The 18,485-nt window shown below is 45.9% G+C and overlaps 1 protein-coding gene across 4 annotated transcripts in view; it reads right to left on the minus strand.

The window, feature by feature from the left end:
• INTS1 (integrator complex subunit 1) overlaps positions 1–18,485 on the minus strand; it is a 29,822-nt gene extending 11,337 nt beyond the window's left edge. For 2 of the 4 annotated variants that reach the window (XM_067306645.1, XM_067306649.1), the window contains exons 1-30: positions 18,398–18,485; positions 17,983–18,273; positions 17,033–17,229; positions 16,678–16,815; positions 15,776–15,935; positions 15,302–15,407; positions 14,804–14,990; positions 14,517–14,662; positions 14,063–14,204; positions 13,504–13,680; positions 13,146–13,254; positions 12,429–12,549; positions 11,618–11,695; positions 10,923–11,080; positions 9,597–9,693; positions 9,112–9,203; positions 8,705–8,765; positions 8,138–8,335; positions 7,755–7,884; positions 7,389–7,568; positions 7,144–7,293; positions 6,391–6,570; positions 6,069–6,173; positions 4,947–5,114; positions 4,377–4,488; positions 3,770–3,931; positions 2,423–2,569; positions 1,922–2,020; positions 1,427–1,551; positions 465–719 (exon numbers count right to left, since the gene is read on the minus strand). In XM_067306645.1, the coding sequence (XP_067162746.1) occupies positions 465–719; positions 1,427–1,551; positions 1,922–2,020; positions 2,423–2,569; positions 3,770–3,931; positions 4,377–4,488; positions 4,947–5,114; positions 6,069–6,173; positions 6,391–6,570; positions 7,144–7,293; positions 7,389–7,568; positions 7,755–7,884; positions 8,138–8,335; positions 8,705–8,765; positions 9,112–9,203; positions 9,597–9,693; positions 10,923–11,080; positions 11,618–11,695; positions 12,429–12,549; positions 13,146–13,254; positions 13,504–13,680; positions 14,063–14,204; positions 14,517–14,662; positions 14,804–14,990; positions 15,302–15,407; positions 15,776–15,935; positions 16,678–16,815; positions 17,033–17,229; positions 17,983–18,273; positions 18,398–18,455 (4,329 nt within the window). In that variant the 5' untranslated portion in view covers positions 18,456–18,485. The remainder of the gene's footprint in view (positions 1–464; positions 720–1,426; positions 1,552–1,921; positions 2,021–2,422; positions 2,570–3,769; positions 3,932–4,376; positions 4,489–4,946; positions 5,115–6,068; positions 6,174–6,390; positions 6,571–7,143; positions 7,294–7,388; positions 7,569–7,754; positions 7,885–8,137; positions 8,336–8,704; positions 8,766–9,111; positions 9,204–9,596; positions 9,694–10,922; positions 11,081–11,617; positions 11,696–12,428; positions 12,550–13,145; positions 13,255–13,503; positions 13,681–14,062; positions 14,205–14,516; positions 14,663–14,803; positions 14,991–15,301; positions 15,408–15,775; positions 15,936–16,677; positions 16,816–17,032; positions 17,230–17,982; positions 18,274–18,397) is intronic. The other 2 variants (XM_067306646.1, XM_067306647.1) reach the window with 2 other exon arrangements.

The following is an 18,485-nucleotide window of genomic DNA, read 5'->3' on the forward strand; positions in this document are numbered from 1 at the left end:
GCACATTCTTTCATCATGAACAAAGGAATAAGGTATTTCATTGGATAAATCTCAGCCTGCTCTGAAGATCTCTCTAAGGAATTACTAAATTCTGCTCTCAAGTTCTCTGCAAATGCCCTGGCTTGCAAGGCATGTCCACATTGCAAAACAGCATAGCCTAAAGATCCCAAAGCCCGCAGAGACCCACAGCTGCAAATCCACACCGTTACTGGATAGGTAAGGTACACCCAATCCTGCATGTAAGCCCCAACTCTCATCAGTGCTGGGCTAATGCAGCCAGCCTCCATCAAGATGCCTACGTACAGGCAACATGAGTACCTCTGTATCACACTCCCCAGGCTGTATTTCTGGCATTACACAGGTAGAGGGTCTGCACACAGCAGAGCAAACATGACCCAAATTTTCTGTTTCCTCCCCACCTTTTGGTTCACTGCTAGAAAAGAGTCTCATCCTAGACTACTCACCTGATACTGGTACAACTGGCGCATCAGGGGGCAGGAGATGAAGTGGTTGCGATGCATTGCCATCACCAATGCACCGCTGTGTGGGGAGTTCATCAGCGCAGCCACTGCCTGGAGAAGTCGTGCCGTAATCCCAGACACTTGAGCATTCCCCTGGCGGATGCGAGCCAGTTCCTGCCCTAGGGCTTGCTGTAATGCCAGGGCAAGTGGGCGCAGGTTTGAATTCTGCCACCGTGGGTCTGGATTTAGTGGGAAAAGCTGGTAGGAGACAGAAGGGAAAATGTTTATGAGAGAGCAAATGAAAAGACTTGCTATACCATAAACATCTCTGAGACAGAGAACTGATTTCATCTTGAATAAGCCTATGGACTGTGGGCCTTCTGATACAGCTTTTTCAACATTTTAGTGCCTGATGCAGAAGCAGGCACAGCACCCACATGATTCCAATATGGCTATCAATACTAAGACCATGGAGGAATCATCTCACTACTCAGATACAAGCAACTATCCTGGCCAACTAATTCCCCCTAGGCTCCTTATGGAGTCAGTAGAGAAAGAGGCTCTGCAAGCAGACAAGTCAGTACACAAAAGCTACTTACATACAGCTGTGCCACCAAGGCCCTAAAGCTTTTCACAAATCCTTCATGCTGAAAAGAAAGGTACCATACACATAACAAACAGGGTGCAGAGAGGGTGAAGTGCTAGTAGGTGCTGTCAGTATTGAGCATGATAAACCACATCATATCCAAACTACAGCGGTGGGGGGGAACCTTCCCATATCAATTCTATCAGATTGTAATAGCACAATCTGATTGCATACACAGGTTTCTTACTCATTGCCTCCAAACACTGGAGGAAGAAGGGGGTCAGAAGATGTAAGTATAAATGATCTGGGTTTTGTGAAGGTGCTGCAGGGAAGCGACTGATGGACAGTCTGCTCTGCATGATAGCCATTATACTAGTACCTGCAGAAAGATGCCTGCCAGATCATCTTCTGGGCCTAGAACCCGAACCTGACTCAAGGCCCGTATTCGGCTCTGGCTTTGGGAGTTCTCAGGACTAGATTTTGATCTTGCCATCTCAGCACTGTCTGCAAGAAGAGTAAAAAACAAAACAGTGCTGTTACAGCAAATGGCATCTGGAGTCCCAAGAATGGATTGCCTTCAGCTTAACAGTTTTCAACTTATGAGAAATGAAGTAGCTTTTCTTTCTAAGCCAAAAAAGACCCACTTTTCTATCTCCCTCAGAACAAGTCATCGTAGCAAAGTCCATGAACATGAGAATTTCTCCCTTGACCAGGAGTAAAGCAGTTTGGCAAGGGCTGGTGTTTAACTGCAGCTTGCTGATGTATCACTACACAACCAGTTTGGAAGACAGTATTTTCTGGTCCTTAAAAGCAGAGGAAAGAAGTTCAGAAAGTCATTCTGATATTCAGAAGTTCAGGCCATGCTGTTCAGTACCTCGGCGAGCTGGTAAGGAGGCAGTGAGCAGGGAGTGGAAAGTCTGGCCTCCTGTTGCTCCTCTCTCATGCTGAACCTCTACAAGGTGAGCCATGTAGTCTGAAAAAAAGCAAGATACGAATACATCATCTCCTTCTCTTGAAGAAAGCAGGACAAGACTGGTTGCTGTTTGTACAGCTCCCACAGTGGAGGGACTGTTCTGAAGGACTTTGTAACAGAAAAAAGGTGTGCTCACATCATGTTTACAGTTAGCCTCAAAATTATTTCTGGACTCTGCACAATCCAACCCAGAAAATCCTTCTTGTCTTTGAGAAATGCAGCCAAGACCCATCCAAACAAGCCCTGGGGAGGTCTCTACAGAGACTGATAAGTTGCCAAAGCAGTCTGGGCACAGAGTTCACCGAACTATTATGGACTTCTCCAAGGAAGTCACAAAACATACTTATGAATACTGCTCAAGAAAGAGTAAAATGCCTAGTAAATACAGTACGGAGCTCTTACTCTTGTCCATGATGTTCTGCTCCAGTGTCTGTGGGTCATGAGATACTGCCTGATCCAGGTACTGTAGAAGTTTGCTCATGCTGGAAACCGGGATTCCAAAGGACTGAACAAAGAGAAGCAGCTGCTGCGGCTCCAGGTCCTGCAAGGCTGAAACACACAAACACTGAATCCTCAGACCTCTGAATCGCTCACAGAAGGTCATCTTCATTACCTGATCTTTGTGTGTTTGACTGAACCAACAGTGACACATTAATGACAGGGCTGTAGAGGGCCTAAAGCCACAAGTCTGACAGTTGCTTACTATGTTTTCTTTGCTCTGCAAATCATTGCTTTCTTATTGCATTTTTCAGTTAATTCACTCACTGGTTAATTTAATCTTCTCTTTAATTTGATCAAAACCTCAGGAACCAAATCATTTGTATTAAAAATAACTTCTATCCTATCTGTTGATGGCTGCAGGCAGGAATTATTGAATAATTCAATCACTGGCTATAGAGAGCTGTCATTTAATTAGTAAGAACAGGACAAAAGCTATGAATACCAAGAAAAAGAGCATCGACAAGCTGTGCAAGGTTGAAAGTAACTACAGTTATAGTTCACATCCTTCAGACACTGCTCTCCACGTTGCAAGAATACCATGCACTATGGAAGAAGTGCTGTGCCTGTTGTCTGGTAACTGCATAGCTTAATTCAACCTGAATGGACATAACAGAGACAATTCATGGTCCCTCACTCCCTTTAAAATACACAGAAAGTGAAATATAGTCGTACAGACCCTCTGCCCTACTTCAAAAGTAACAATCATTGCCTAATAAACCCAGCAAAGTCCAGCACTTGAATCAGAGTGGAAGAAATTGCCTCCAGTACTGCAGTAAAGAGCTATACCAAAGGCACTGACAGCCTCTTCAGTCTCAGCTTTCACTGAATGGTGCATTAAATGCTGAGGATTAACCTGCGGGGACTGATGGTTCAGCTAGGTTGCAACAATTCTCAAATTCTGTTCACAGTCCCTTGGTACTGCACATTGTGGCCGAACAGGGAATCATACTGGGACATCCCATAATTTCCTCTGCCAGGAACCAGCTCATATTCTATATGTGTGTTTGACAGCCCTAAGGGACATGACAAAGAATCTGTTGTGTTCAGACTGTAGCTGCCACAAAATCTGCAGATACACACTGCTTTTTAAACCCAAGCTCCTTGCTCAGCTTCAGGGTGTGCAGTGACTGACATCCCCACTGAAAACATCCAAGTAGGATGGCTGTGCGCTTGGAAGGTTTGAGCGGGGAAGTCTGTCTCTTTCCTTCAGGAGGATCTGCAACACCAGCAAACATCCCACAGGCTCACCTGCATCCACAAGACGTGGGACTTCGGAGCGGATCATACGCAGCTTTAGCCAGTCGGGAAGCAGCAGAGCCTCCTCTGAGGTGTCAACCAGAAAAGCAGTAGGCAGGGGCTTTTTCTCCGGGAACCATATATCCAATAAGGTGTAAAAATCACCATCCCCTGCTTAAGAGCGAATACAAAAGTTATCTTCTATGTTTATAAGCACCTAGAACCCTTCTCTTTTTACAAATCAATATACCAGAACACTTTCTTGCTTGAAGGCTAGAAACAACCCAGGAATAAATAAGCTACCAAGTGGAAATGTGAACTACATATCTGACTGCCCAGTTCTCACACTACAATAAGCCTCTGGGTCCTCCTTGTTTAGGAGGAAGGGACACACTATCATTCCATGTTGTCTACAGAAGGCAGTAAATAAGCCTGCAATTCCTTTATTCAGTGCAGCAATATTCTGATAGCCTCTACAGCCACAAACACATACTGCAAGGGACAAGTCCATGAGCAGGAGGATTAACACCAGCCTAACCTGTTAGGAGGTGGCAGATGAAGGGAAGGCTCCCTCTTTGGTCCAAAACCCATTGAATCAATCTGAGCACACTTCACTAACCTTGAGGTGGCCCTAGTGTCAGAAGAATAACCATGGCATGAACCACAAGGATGTGCATAGTGGCTGTTTCCCCACTAGTCCAACGAAGGAACACCTGATCCTGGGACTCCGACTGGAAAAATGATAGAAAAGGATGAACAAGGATGTGGAAAGAAAGATGAAGTCTGAGATACAGATGTGCAGGAGAACATGAGAATGGACAAACTGTGTTGGACCAAAGGTCTGTCTAGCCTGGTATGTCCAACAGCAGCCACAAAAGATGCCTAAGGAAAAGTAAGAAAATGCTTTTTATGCATGTATGCATGCGCGTGTGTGTGAATATATATTTTATATATATATATAAAAAATAAATAAATAAATAAATATATTTTTACACACCCACACACGCACACTTCCCCCACCCCACTCAGCTCTAATATCCTAACCTCCAACTATTTTCAGCTTAGGGAATTCTTGAACCAGGCTTTTTTTTTTTTTCCAAATAGATTTAATAATCCACAATAGATCTCTTGTGAATTTGCCCAGCTTCTTCTTTGACCTACTTAAGAAAAAAAGGAGGAAGGCACTCACCCAGCTGTACACCTCTTCACCCTCCTTACTCTGGCGCATACGTTTGATGTAGCGAGAAAAGATGGAGAGCAGAGCAACAAGCACTGCATCCGACTCAGCACAGTACGAAAGCTTGGAGAAGAGGTGAGACATGATGGTAGAGCGCTCCACTATGAGCCGGGCCACATACTACAGGGGGAAAAAAAGATCCATAAGATCTCCACTGAGCAACACAGACAGGCCCTCTTGTTGCATTGTATCACACCCTCCAAACTATCATCTACCCAGTTAACCCCACTCTGGAGATCAGCCCATAGGTTCCAAGAGTGGAACTGTCACACTGAGGAAAAAGGCCAGTGCTGTGCGTGCATCTTTGTTGTACCTCACAGTGCCCCCATTTGTGGCACAGCTACATTCTGACACATCCCATTACAAACGGAGGATTTGCAGGTATTTACCTAGCAAAAGCTGCATTTCTCTGAGGAGACAGATTTATTGATTTTTATTATTTAACATTCTCTACATATCTAAACCCATGTATGCAAGCAGAAAGCACAGGAGCCTCTAGATCCGTGCATCTGAATCTCCAAAAGACCGTTAGAAAGGATGCATTCCAACAGACTTAAAAGCAATGAAGGAAGCCAGAGAACAGTGAAAAAAATCTCTGTGTATAAGCCAAATACTCAAGATGACCAAAACCTTTTAAAAAAATTCAGGAATCCAGTTTTGGTTACAGGAGATTGCATAGCCCACCGTTAAGGCTCCTGACTTTCCATTCTCTCCCCAGACACATTTATCTGCAGGTTTAACACCTGCTCATTCAAGTAACAGTACCAGGTGGTGGGATTTTCTTCAAAACACTATCTACTCTTGCATTCCCCATACCATTTGAGACCAGCTGCTCTATCTCTGGACTGGAGGTCATTGCTCTCTAGCTTTCTGTGTGAAAGATATGAAACCAAAGACATAGATTGCCTTCCAACATACACACAGAAACACATGCAGCTATCGAACTCATGTGCCCCTAAAAACCTCATCCAGTTAGCATGGCAAGTCACATGCCTACCAGTGTCCTGGGCAAAGAGTTCAACTCGCCAAGTCTCCCCCATGCAATCCCGCTGCCCTAGCCAGCTGGTCTCTCACCAGAGCGAGGTCATTGTGCTGTCCCTGCTCCTCCACTGGGGCATGCTGGGAGAGGTACACCAGGTAAGCACTGATGGTCTGGGGATCTGTCTCCATGTGGATGGCCTGGAATGAGAATTCTTCTCATTAGAAATCAGGAGGTAACAAAAACAACAACCAGTTTAAGGAATATTTTTCTTTTGCAAGCCTATTATAACCCACAAGATATGTGGGTCTGTATCATGCCCATAGACAGTTTGCTCAGATTTGTTTTAGCACAAGTAGGACGAAGAATAACTTGCCCCAAGCTGGTCACTCGTTCCTTTCAGCTACTGACACCTACTTGTTGCAAGGCAAGAGCTGTTGTTGCTCTAACACTGTCAAACAGCGGCAGCCTTGGGAGGTCTCTTAGCAGCCATTGATATCCCTGGAGCAGCTCAGAATCACCAGAATCTTCTTCCATGGGGTGATCTTTCTCCTCTCCATCACGCAATCCCCCTTCTGACAGCACCAAGGACAGGCCCTGCAGAAAGTGAATGGACACAGTCTGGGCATATGAAGCCACAGCTAGACCACTAGTTTTGTACTAGTGAAAAGAAACAAGCTTCAAACACCATGGAGCAATCCAAATGGAATGCAAGCAGCCTACGGCAGGTTTCAGATCATATCATATGTTTATTTGACAGTTACCCTGTTTAAAGTTTCAGTCTTCTGTAAGCATGGTCCATTTGGACTCTTCGCAATTCTACCTGCCTTAACCATGCTCTGGAGCACCAGGCGTTTACTCATTTACATCCTACAGAAAATCTGGTGCCAACTACTTCATGCAGTACATCTGCTATGTCTGTGCTTGAACTTCACAGTAGACATAGCAAAATCCAGTTCCATCTTAAAAGGAATAGTTGGCTGCTGAACAAAGGCAGCCTTTGAGCAGCAGGTAGTAGAAATCCATCTGATGGGTTTGGAAATAGAGGCAAGTTACTGAAAAAGGATGACACGAAACAATTTCACTGCACTGGCTCTGGACTTGCATCAACCTAGGGCTCAGTCCTCAGCTTCTGATAAACCCTGGTCAGAAGTTCTTCATTTTTCTCACCTTCATAGCCAGGACCCGTGAAGCCACCTGGGAGGAACTCAGGCGGCGTAGGAAATAATCAAGCACCTCACAGGTTGTCTGCTCATCTGCTTTGGGACCCAAAAGCAAATCTTGCAAACGTCCAAGCAACTGCCTTTGTTTCTGCTGTCTCTGTGGAGTGAGAAGTTGGCTGTTCCAGTGAAATCAAATCAGAACTGGGCTGTGCAGAAAGCAGAAAACAGAACTGACCACAAGAGACCGCTCACCTGACGTTTCTTGGCACGTTGCTCTTTACTCTCACCCTCCTCCTCTTCTTCACCTGAGGTCGGCTCATCAGCAGCATCATGAAGCAGGAACTCACAAAGACACTGCACAGGTAGGACATCCAACGAGCCCTCACTGGACTGAACCAGATCTGCCAGCCATGGCATTGACTGCGATGAGGCCTAGGAAGCAGGAGAATGACAACGTAGGATCAGCAGAACCTAGATGCAACACACTGATCATTTAATGCCCGAACAATAACCCACATTCCCCTACATCTTACTCGGTTCTCTTCTGTCCCTACCTGGCTCAAGTTTCAGAGACTAGGGCTCAGATCCTAACTTATCTAGGCCATCAAGGGAACCCACCTGTCTTTGAATGATGTTGAGAAGAAAATCAGGATGACGACTGCGACACAGGAGGTGGCCCAAGCGCAAGGACTGGTTCAGGCTTTTCACCTGCTCAAGGACATGTGGTGGAGGTCTGCGTGGGGGGCCCCTACCAGAGAAACGAGAAATTATCCACAGTCAGACACACCTTCACTCTAGTGTTGATGAGGATCAATTCAGTAAAAAAACAGGGCCACATGCCTCTTGCAGAAGGACAAGGAGCAAACATGACACATCCATCCCACAGGCTACCAAATCTCATGCTCTTCTCCCCTACATCAACTGCCCTACCAGCAGTAGGGTCTCCTGACTAGGATTAACTGAGATTTCTTGCTGAAACCAGACCACAGAAGGCTACTTACTGAGGGTCCAGACTCGTCAGCTGGGACAGCAGGAGGCTGCTGCTCTCTGTAATTGTTTGTTTTGTGGATGCAGCAGCCAAATGACCTTCAAATGCAAGAATCTCCTGCTTTTCCCTCTGGGAGATTTGAAGCTCACGGTTAATCATCTCTGTGCACTTCTCCTCATCCGTCAAGGTACATGGAGGATAGGAATAATTACTAAGAAAACAAATCAAAAGTGGTTATCTTGCTCTATCCAAAATTCATGAACCACAAACAGCTAGAATGCTGCCCGAGGAGCTGAGGTCATGGGGACAAGGAAATAGCATGACAGCTTCCCAATAGGGACAGGGGGACTGAGCCCTTCACAGCAAGTCACATCACACAGTCAGCCCTTGCTCCCTTTGATCTCTACTTCCTTGATGGTAATATTTCTGTTGAGGGAAGATTCCTTTCACTCTTTAACTGCCAGCCAGCTTATTTTACATCAGTCGCAAAAGAAAGGAAGGAGCCAGATGGCATCAACTTCATTCAGAAATGTATGTTCAATGGCCTGTTTGATTTATGGAGGGATTTAAACATACTAACTTGGTCATGACCATTTCCATGAGCATCTTTAGAGAGGGGTACTCTTCCCATGCAGCCAGACCTGCAGCACAGAAGAGAAGGGCAGTCAGGGATTCAAGAAAAAAGTCATGATATTTACATAGATTCTAAACACACTCCGAAGTGGGGAGATACAGTGAGTTCACTTTGGAACAGCCCATCACATTTGAACAGAATACAGGCACCCTGATCCCAGCCACACTCTTGTCCAAACCGCCATGCCGTATATTTCTGCTCACACAATGACTACGCATCACAGCATAGCTAAGTAATAGCAGGATCCTGCCATCCTAGCACGTGCCTTGAACACAACCAACCAGATTTCAGCAAACTGCACCCAGGCCAATTTTTGCAGCAGAAATGATGTCCTGAGAAACATCCGCCCTTACCAATGTTTTCAGGATTAAATGCAGCCACTACAAGGAGGAGGGGCCAGGCTTTCCAGTAGAGGGTGGAAATGGCTAGATTTGGAGGCTGGTACCTGCAAAAGCCATCAAGAGAAACAAAGTGGTTGGATTTGGTTACTTGTGCCCATCTCAAGATTGTTTTTCTCTTAATTTTTCACTGTGTGGATTCAGCCACACTGGTTTAGTGGCCTTCAAAAAGAATCCTTCTCAGGAGGGACAGCAGGGTTCAGCTGAAAGTTTCTAGAGCAGAAACAGAGTTCTCGCAGAGCAAAATCCATTCCATGACTCAGGTCTGACTTGCCCTGGAGAAATTCCCACCTGAACATGACATTGAAAAGGTCTCCTCATGACATGGTTATTAAAAACTACACAGAGAAAAGCATTTTAAAATCTGTGGGCTAGTATTGTTACTCACAAGGTGAAAATGAGCTAGATCACACTGATATTGTCTGTGTAATAAGTCTTACCCTGGGGGTAGCTGGATATTCTCTGGATGGTGATAAGTGCACAGATTTAAGACAGCATCAATCAGCTGGATTCTCTCTACCCTCAGGACCTCAACATCTGGAGCAATAGGAAAGACAAAGCAAGTTATTGACCTGCCTACGTGGCTAAAGGTCCTCTCGAAAAATATCAAAGTATATTAAAAATTCAACTTCAAGCAACTACATTATTGTGGGTTTGTTCTCATGGTATTACAGGATCAAAAGACAATAACATCTATAAAAAAGCAACACTAAAAAAAAAAGAGATAGCAAGACAGCATATAAGGATATATTGAGCTTTTCAGATGCTAATTGCTTTAAATTCTTCATAAGGGCAGGTTTTGTTTTCTTTTTCCAAACATACCCAACGCAAGATCTGTATCTTTTTCAGTATGCAAATTCACTGCTTATCTGAAGAAGAGTATCTGCTCAGACCTTCCTTTAGTTCAGAGGAACTAAAAATGCATTTCAGATTTGTTGCAAGTTTTCTGACTCCCTCTAACTTAACCCTGAATCTTCCAGTATTTGAAATGGTGCAGCGTTTAAAACGCTACACTGAGAGGATGGGCACATTTTCATAGGATATTCAACAGCAAAATCTAGCTTCTTTCACTTGCACTGACCAGATCTGGATTAGACTTTGTTGTTTATCAGTCAGCACTAAAAGCATGTAAGATGCTTTAGAATCACGCTCTGACAACCCCCTTAACTCTGACAGAAACACACACAGCTCTGCCAAACAGATATACTCTCCCAAGCACGCAGGAATCTGAGAAAACGTTGAATGAATTCACAAGAGGGGTCAGAGTTAAGGCTGTTCTTTGTCTCTAACACTGACTGAACAACAGAATTGGGAGACCCATAATAAAGTGGGTTAATTATTTGAACTTCCAATCCTTTCATTTTTGGGTAGTGTAGATTTTTTTTATTATTATTATTTACGGCTATCTAAAGGACTAAACTGAGTTTAAAATGTTAACTCAAAAAGCTTTAGGTGGCTAATCACAGCCCCTCATCCTTAACACAACCAATAGTTTCCCTTGCTCAATGGCAGATAATAATTAGTAACAGGGAGAAAGAGCAGAAAAAAATAAGCTTTTCAAAAGTGAGAAACCAGCAGCAATCTGGCGCTGAGCCAAATGCTTAGCCATCAAGATTAAAATATGCTTTGAGTGAAACAAAGGCTCTTTGGTACGTGCCCCAGGCACACTAGGGTACAAGGCAGGAATTGCTTCAGCCCTGGGTGGCAAGAAGAGGCTATATAGTCAGAAGGAAATACTTGCTGGCTAGAGCTCTGCGCAGACTTACCATCTGCTTGCACAGCCGCAGCCCGCTTCACCAAGTGGTCAGCAAGCTCCATGGCATCTGCAGGGCCAAGAGGAAGGTCCCGTGACAAACCAATGACAAGGATCCGCATCAGTGTGTCTTCAAGGATGGGCACCTCAGAGCAGAGGCGAAGGAAGAAGCTGCATGAGACATAAGACATCAGTCATGCTTCTTTTGACTGCAGCATGATGGCTGCAGAAACCCTCCACAGACCCTAGAGTTCGTTTGAGTAGAGAATAAGTCACAGCTTAGCTTACAACCACTTCCCTGGTCTTCAGTTGTAACTGCAAATACCTGAAACAAGGTTTTTTTTTTTAATAGAATACTGCTTGTATTGCCTTATACAAATGCAATTCAAACCTACCTGCTTGAGTCTGAGCCCCCTAATGTTACCCCAGTACAAATCATCCAGTGCACAGCTGCCATTCTTACATTACAGCATCAAAATACAGAACAGCTTGGTACAGGCAACAAGAACCAGTGAAGAAGAACAGATGGAGGCTGGAGCAACATCCCCTAATTTTAAGGCAGCATGACAAATAACGAAAGTCTAAGCACAGTTCCAAAACTTTCAATGCACAGCTATACTAGGACCACCAGAAAACACTGATTTGCTCTGCCTCTGGCTGCAGCAGCTCTGCCCAGGCAATCAGCTCTGGGTGGTGGCGCACACTCACTTGCGGTCACTCTCAGGGGGCCAGTTGTCCCATTTGTAGTATGTCTCTGGCTGTTCAGTGAAGAGCACCTTGTGGAGGCTGTAGAGGCATGAAGACAGTAAACAATCTGCGTGAGACTAGGGAACAAACTTAGTCCTGTCGCCCCACAGTCAGCAGTCATGCAAGAAAACCCCAAACTCCTGCTAATGCTTCCCATCCTACACATGAAGGAGCCTCAAAGAAGCTAGTCTAGCAAAAGTAACAGCAAAAGCAACAGCATTAATTGCAACAGAAAGTACTGTACAGCACAGGCAACAAGCTTTTATATTTTCAGTGAAAACATCTCAGATATTACTCTGGCTTATCTGCTCCAATAGTGTCTTGAACCAGATCCCAGGATACAATCTGGCCTTCAAAGGCAGGCAAGAGAAGACAGTACTTATTACCTGTGGAGCCCTTAACTCTACAGCCTGAAAAGGATGTCCGATGAAAAACAACACTACCACCAATGCAGAGTCCACAGGAACCATGTATTTGGTCAGATAAGTGAAAACTCCCTATTGAACCAAGAGGGTGGACACAAACAGTACATATCAGAAGTATTTTGCATTATCATGTATTTCTGGCAACATGATGTACTGGGCAGGGATTCCCGAGGGGGAAAATAGTCCCAGCCTGAACCCTGCTAAAACACTGTTCCTGCTGCCTGTCTGATAGAGGGAAGAGAGATTTAGCTACTCCTTGGCACATACACGGGGTCTTTATAACACATCATACACCGTTGGGAAAGGGGCTAGATACGCAGGGCAGATTCCCAAGCTGACTCTCCTACCAGTGCACATAGTCCTTTGGAGCTAGCTTGCTGATAGATGGAACAACCGTATGAAGCCACCAGACAGCATCTCGTTGGATTGCAGCAATTTGATTCTGGAAAGAGCGCAGCACTTCCAGGTCTGAAAGACAGTCAGGTTACGAACACGCACATATGTCAGAGCCCTGCTGGGGACAAAGCAGGAGAGGGTGGCCATTTCAAGAGCATATGGTAACCAGAGCCCTAGAGGGGAGATGTAAACCAGACAGCCTTCACTCTTCCAGCCCTTAACGCACACATGCTTGGCTTTATGGCACACACTGGAAAAGTGTAACAAAACCCCAAGATATAGTACAGAAAAGTCACACTTAGGAGAAGAAAACATTTAGGCGGTCTCTTCAACACTACCCCAAAAGTCCACCCTCTCAGCATTAGGTATTTTGTAATTCTTACAGCTACTTCTCCAGATACGACCCAGTTTGAGGCCCTCCATCTACAGTCCCTCTGAGGCTCTCACCCACTGCTTCCGCAGACATGAAAAACACCTGTATCTTTGCCCAGCCATGCAAAAGCCACATCTCACAGCTCTGTGAATCAACCCCACCCATGTCACGATTCGGAATGAAGGCTTACACCCCTTCCTAATCATATCCTCAATACTCTCTCAATCTCAGCACTGCCAGGTGACGTCTACCCAAGCTGTCCATTTTTAAAGGGGATCCAGGTTGCTCTGCTTACTCTTTTTCTCTCCTTTGTCCCAAGCAATTCCAGCTTCCTTCACCTGGGCTGTGATACCAAGCATCATGGAGACAGCCAGTAGATCAGTAATGTGGATGACAAACCGCTCCTAAAAAGAAGTCAGTAGAGTCAGCAATATCCCAAGATATTCCCTTCTGGAAAAGGGATTCATCAAAAATGACAATCATGGCTGTTTGGAAACAGAGATGTGTGAGCACAACTATGAAATGCAACACAAATACTGAGTCACTCAGATGACAAAGGGAAAAAAAGAAAAAACTGCCAGAAAAATCAGATAAAGAAAAACCCAGTACACCTCCAGTATATCCAGCAGTGCGTTGGTCAAAAAAAGTGGTACCTTGAATTCCATTTCTGAGTACTGGGCCTCCTTCCGTTCCTGCATAAGACCCAGGCAGAAGGCCTGGAAGTTGATCTCATGCTTTGTCTGTTTGATGATCTCTCGCAGCAGTGCCCGCGAAGCCCGCAGATAATCATCTTTAGTAGTCAAAAGATCCTGGAACACCATTGCCAGGTACTGAGGCCATACAGAAAGAGAAAGTTTTCAGTGTATTGTAATATATCAGCATCCACAGAATAAAAGAAAAAACAGGAAGAAACAAAGCCAGCAATATCCTTGTCCTTCAGATCCCCAGCAATGCTAAAATGATTACACTGGGGAGCTATAATAGATGTTTCTCATGAAACTTCATTACCCCAAGGCCAGTCACCCAGAATATGGGAGTTAAGAATAATGTGCATGGGCATTTTCTAACAAGTGCAGTAATGTAATTTTCAAAATAGTACAATATAGATTGCACAGTTTTCTCGGGGAGAGATTTCATTTGAGCCTCAGTTCAGCTAAATCTCTCGCACAAGGGTCTGGGACCACCAGTAGTCATGCAAGACCTTCCACCTACCTTTGGAGCTTGCTCTGAGCTATGCTGCAGCACGGTGTACAGGATCTGCATGTTGTTGGGATTTCTTGCATTTGACAGTTCATTGAAAATTACAAACTTAATTGTAGTGCCCAGGTTATCCCTGTGCGCATTCAGCAGCTCTCTGCAAGGGAAGGCCAGAAGTATCAGAGCTTGAAGTTTCATTGCAGCTATACCCACTGTTTTGACTGTTCTGATTCCAGTTCAAAATATTGAACATACAAAAGCGAAGAGAGTTAGGCAGCATACATCCCCAGCAGTGTCAAAGGATCGCTGAAAGATTTCCAGATGAATGAAAAATCAAACGTACTCAAAACATCTCATGGTCAGAGCTGGGATTCAAAGAAAAACAAAAACAAAAACAAAAACAAACAAACAAAAAAAAAAGACTTTACAGAGGCATGGAGACAGTCAAGGCCAAGGCCCTAGACCTTACCTGACACACAGCATGTAGTGATTGAGAAGGACTTTCGGTTTGAGACGAATTTTGATCAGGTTGGAGATAACTTCCATGTCCTCTGAGCTGTGGGTGTTGCAGTTCATACAGACTGACATGAGCAAGTCCTGAGCTGGCTTGGTCAACTGCAGGGGAAGAACAGAAAGACTCTACAACCACCTACCATCACAGGTCAGAACTGTAGCTGGGGTATATCCATGTGGTCCTCCTGGCTGGACTCCAGACCAAGTCCAGTGCAGTCATGGCCCAACAGTTGCTATCTTTACCTTTGGATTCTGCAGCCACATCTCCAGCCTTTGCACAGCCATTTGTCGGACCTCTTTGTAGCCACAGGTTGCTGTCAGCAGACGAAGGAGATTCCTGGAGACATTATCCATTGGCTGGCGGCGGTTGAGTTGATCCCGCAGCATGTCTAGGACATATTCCTCCACACTCTCTGCGAGGTCCTCGTACCTGGGCCACACAAAACACATTTTGTTCGTTTCTGCGCAAGCCAGCCTGGCCATATTTCACTGTGTCCAGAGATCAGCATCCTTTCTTGTTTGTGGCATGGTTACAAAAAAACAAAAGCAAAAAACATTTCCTACTCCTACTTCCTGTTTCCAAGAGCCAGTTGCACCTGAGGCTCAACATTCTCTACTGTCACAGAACAGCTAGTGCAGAAGAGCTCCCAGCTGCAGCACTGTGACAGGGGTCTACTGATAGTGGGCGAGCACAGACAGATCCGCCTCATGGCTAGGTCAGGAGAAGAGATGGCACTGTACCTGGGCATGAGCTGGCCCTCCTGCTCCGGGCTCATTTTTTCCTCAGCAATCAGCAGCTCACTCTGACTGTCTTCTTCCTCTGTCATGGAGGGGTGTGGGCTACTCCCTGCAATAGACCAACACACAGCACACTTCACGAGACTGCTACTTTTCCTAAAGATACCTCACTTCTGCTCTGAAACCTTCAGGTTCTTTCAAGGATCCCTTCAGCAACACTGGAGGCTACAACTAGTCGCTTCTTCACATCGTATCACATACGGGCACAATTCTTCAAATTCCTTTCACTGTCTGCCCTCAGACATGTCCTCTTTGGTGTCCTTTCATTTTTAGGAAAAAAAAAAAGCAATGCCAGGAACTCTTAAGCCTGGTCTATGTCACTCCATCCAGTAACAAACCACTCTCATCTGTTAATAAACTTGCAAAGCTCCATCCTCTCCCTACTCTTTTGTTCGTGTTTCCCAAACATCATCTTACCAGCACTAAGGTCCCCTCCACTACGTCCAACTTCCCCATGCAACAACATGCTCTTAGGGGGCATCTTCGTGTTAAAGGCTGTTTGAATGTTATCCACAAATGTCTTGCAGTGAGGGCTATCCACCCAGATGCGCTCCCCAAGGGAATCCTCAATGTAAACCTACAGGAAAAAAAGCAGTAGAGAACATAAACCATGCTCAAGTCTGTTTTGTACAGGCTAATTACAAGAGTATTCACGAGTTTGCTGAGTTTTGATTTGTTTGTTCTCAAAATACAAACATGAGGTAGGAAAGTAGCATCTCCATTGCACAGATTAGAAACTGAGACCACATGAGTGGGGGCAAGTCACATAAGAGCAGGTTAACAAGCATCCCAAGCTCTGGTGGACACTGAACCTACCTGGGAGCACAGCTCGTTTACTTTAGCAAAGATTTTACAACAGTTCCCACCTCCAACACAAAGAAGCTGGCCTGTTAAAAGCTCACCCATTTTAAATCAACAGGTTAAGTGTTCAATCCCTACAGACAATCCAGAGAGTAAGACATCTCTGGAATATTGTCATATCAGTACACATTGTCAAGGGAATTTTTGAAAAAAGCAGAGGTAGGGCAGCAAAAGGTAAAAGAGACCACAGCACTTCAACCATCAGTGGAGATTTTTCTTTAAAACAAGAAAACAAACAAAAAAAACACAAACAAAAAAACCCCCAGAGACTCTGGTTATTTTCTTCCTTCCACCCATGCTGGGTGACAGGTCACTGGACCCCCTCTTTCCTTGCAGTAGTAATAAATCCTCTGCTCTTATCCTGCGCCTAAGACGCACACACTTCCCAGCCCTGGCGTGTTTCACCCAGTCTGTCCATCACTGTCTCAATCCAGCAGAAGCACTCTTGGTTCAACAACCTTGACAAAGATCTCTGGCCAGTTCTCATCCTCCTCGTAAGCGGCCATAAGAAGGTTGCAGGCCAATACAGACACCAGGCTATTTCCTTTGGCTTTGAAATTGATGGAGGCATCTCTTCGGAGTAGGCTGCACAGTGCCTGCAAGATCACATACAAAAATCAGACCATCCAGCAGAAAAACATGCAGAGAAGCATTAGAAGATGCACAAATTACAGTAATTTGTGACACAAATAAGATATATATAGACACATACAGGTTATGTTCTGGCCTGAGAGAAACTGCAACTACGCTCGCAGGCTGGCAAAAACCATACTGCTGGCGAGCCTGAGGGTCCCTATGTGACATGGCTCTCACCTCAATAACCCCTTCAGTGGCAAATATGTTGGGTTTGATTTTTGCCAGGTACATGAGGCTCAGGTACAGCGTAGTATCAGGTTTGGCTCTGTTCATTTTGAGCTGCTTCACTGCTCCACACAGCACCCCCTCAATACGGTCATCATTGCCTTCTGCCTCGGCTGCCTCAATTTCATCCAGCAGCACCGTGGGGACAACTGCAGTAATCAACACATAGGCATTAGTTTCTATGCTTATGCAAAATAACCTACCCCAGCATGCCTGAAGGACAAGTCACCTGGAAAGCAAAGCATGGATTTGCTTGCTTTTACCCACTGCAATGGCTTTTCCCCCCACCCAAATGCTATTAAGAATTGTTTCACGCCTGACAACACCCCGTCTTTTTTTTGGTTGGTACCTGCTCGAATATCCTTCCGCAAACATATCCCACGCCAGGAATGGAGCAACAGTTGAGAAAACAAACACACAGATACACAGAGACTGCTAAAAATATACGGATATAAGATCACAACCTAAATTTGAAAATTTCCTCAAAAAGGTCTTTCAAATGCTGCTACTAGGCAGCTGTCAGAGAGGACAAGCACAACCACCCAATACGGACAGGACAAGAAAAGAGAGAGAATTGTGTCTTTGATCCTGGACCCAGTGGGGCAAGGGCCAGAACTGCTGCAGAACAGTGAATCCCAGCACAGGAGAATCGGAGTGGGAAGTGCCCAAAAAGGCTGTGCATTTGCCTACTGTAAGCACCATCTGTTTTGCTGAAAACTTAGAATTCATTCCCCAAGGACAAAACGGGGAAGCCTTTGGAAATCCTTAAGGATGGCACATAAATAGCAGCACAAATGCTCTGAGGAGGCTCCGTCTGAGGAAACCAAACGTCGAGTTTGGCTCCTCTCTCAAAGCACTGGCTGCTCTGCGAGCCCCCAGAGAGAACCCGACCAAGGTCTCACCTTCGATGGGGATGACGGAGGGCTCCTTGATGGAGGGCGAAATGGCTCGCTTTTCCGCCACGGCCGCCTCCGCCAGGCGTCCCAGGGCGCTCAGCGGGGGCGTGGAGGAGAGCTTGGGGCGCTTGGTGAGGCCGGTGAGCCCCGCGGCGCCCCCGAGGGCGGCGGCGCCCTCCCGCTTGCGCTCCGAGGGCAGCCCGGAGGGAGCCGGCTTGAGCAGGGTGACGGCGGCTTTGGAGTCGCTGCTCTGCCCCTTGGAGCCCAAGGCGATGAAGTCCCCCGGCGGCGGGTGAGCTGCGAGGGAAAAGGGCCGTCACAGCGCCCCGCGGGGGTCGCCCAGAAGCGGGGCCGCCCCACCACCTGCAGCCCCCCGCCGCTCCCCCCGGCCCGGCCCGGCTCCCCGCCGCGCAGCACTCACCGGACGGCTTGGGCACGGCGCTGGGCCGGCGCACGGCAGCCGCCTTCGGCCGGTTCATGGCGCCGCCGAGGACGGGCCCGACCGAGGA

This window comes from Apteryx mantelli, chromosome 16, assembly GCF_036417845.1.
Source record: "Apteryx mantelli isolate bAptMan1 chromosome 16, bAptMan1.hap1, whole genome shotgun sequence".
In the NCBI taxonomy this organism is placed as follows: Eukaryota; Metazoa; Chordata; class Aves; order Apterygiformes; family Apterygidae; genus Apteryx; species Apteryx mantelli.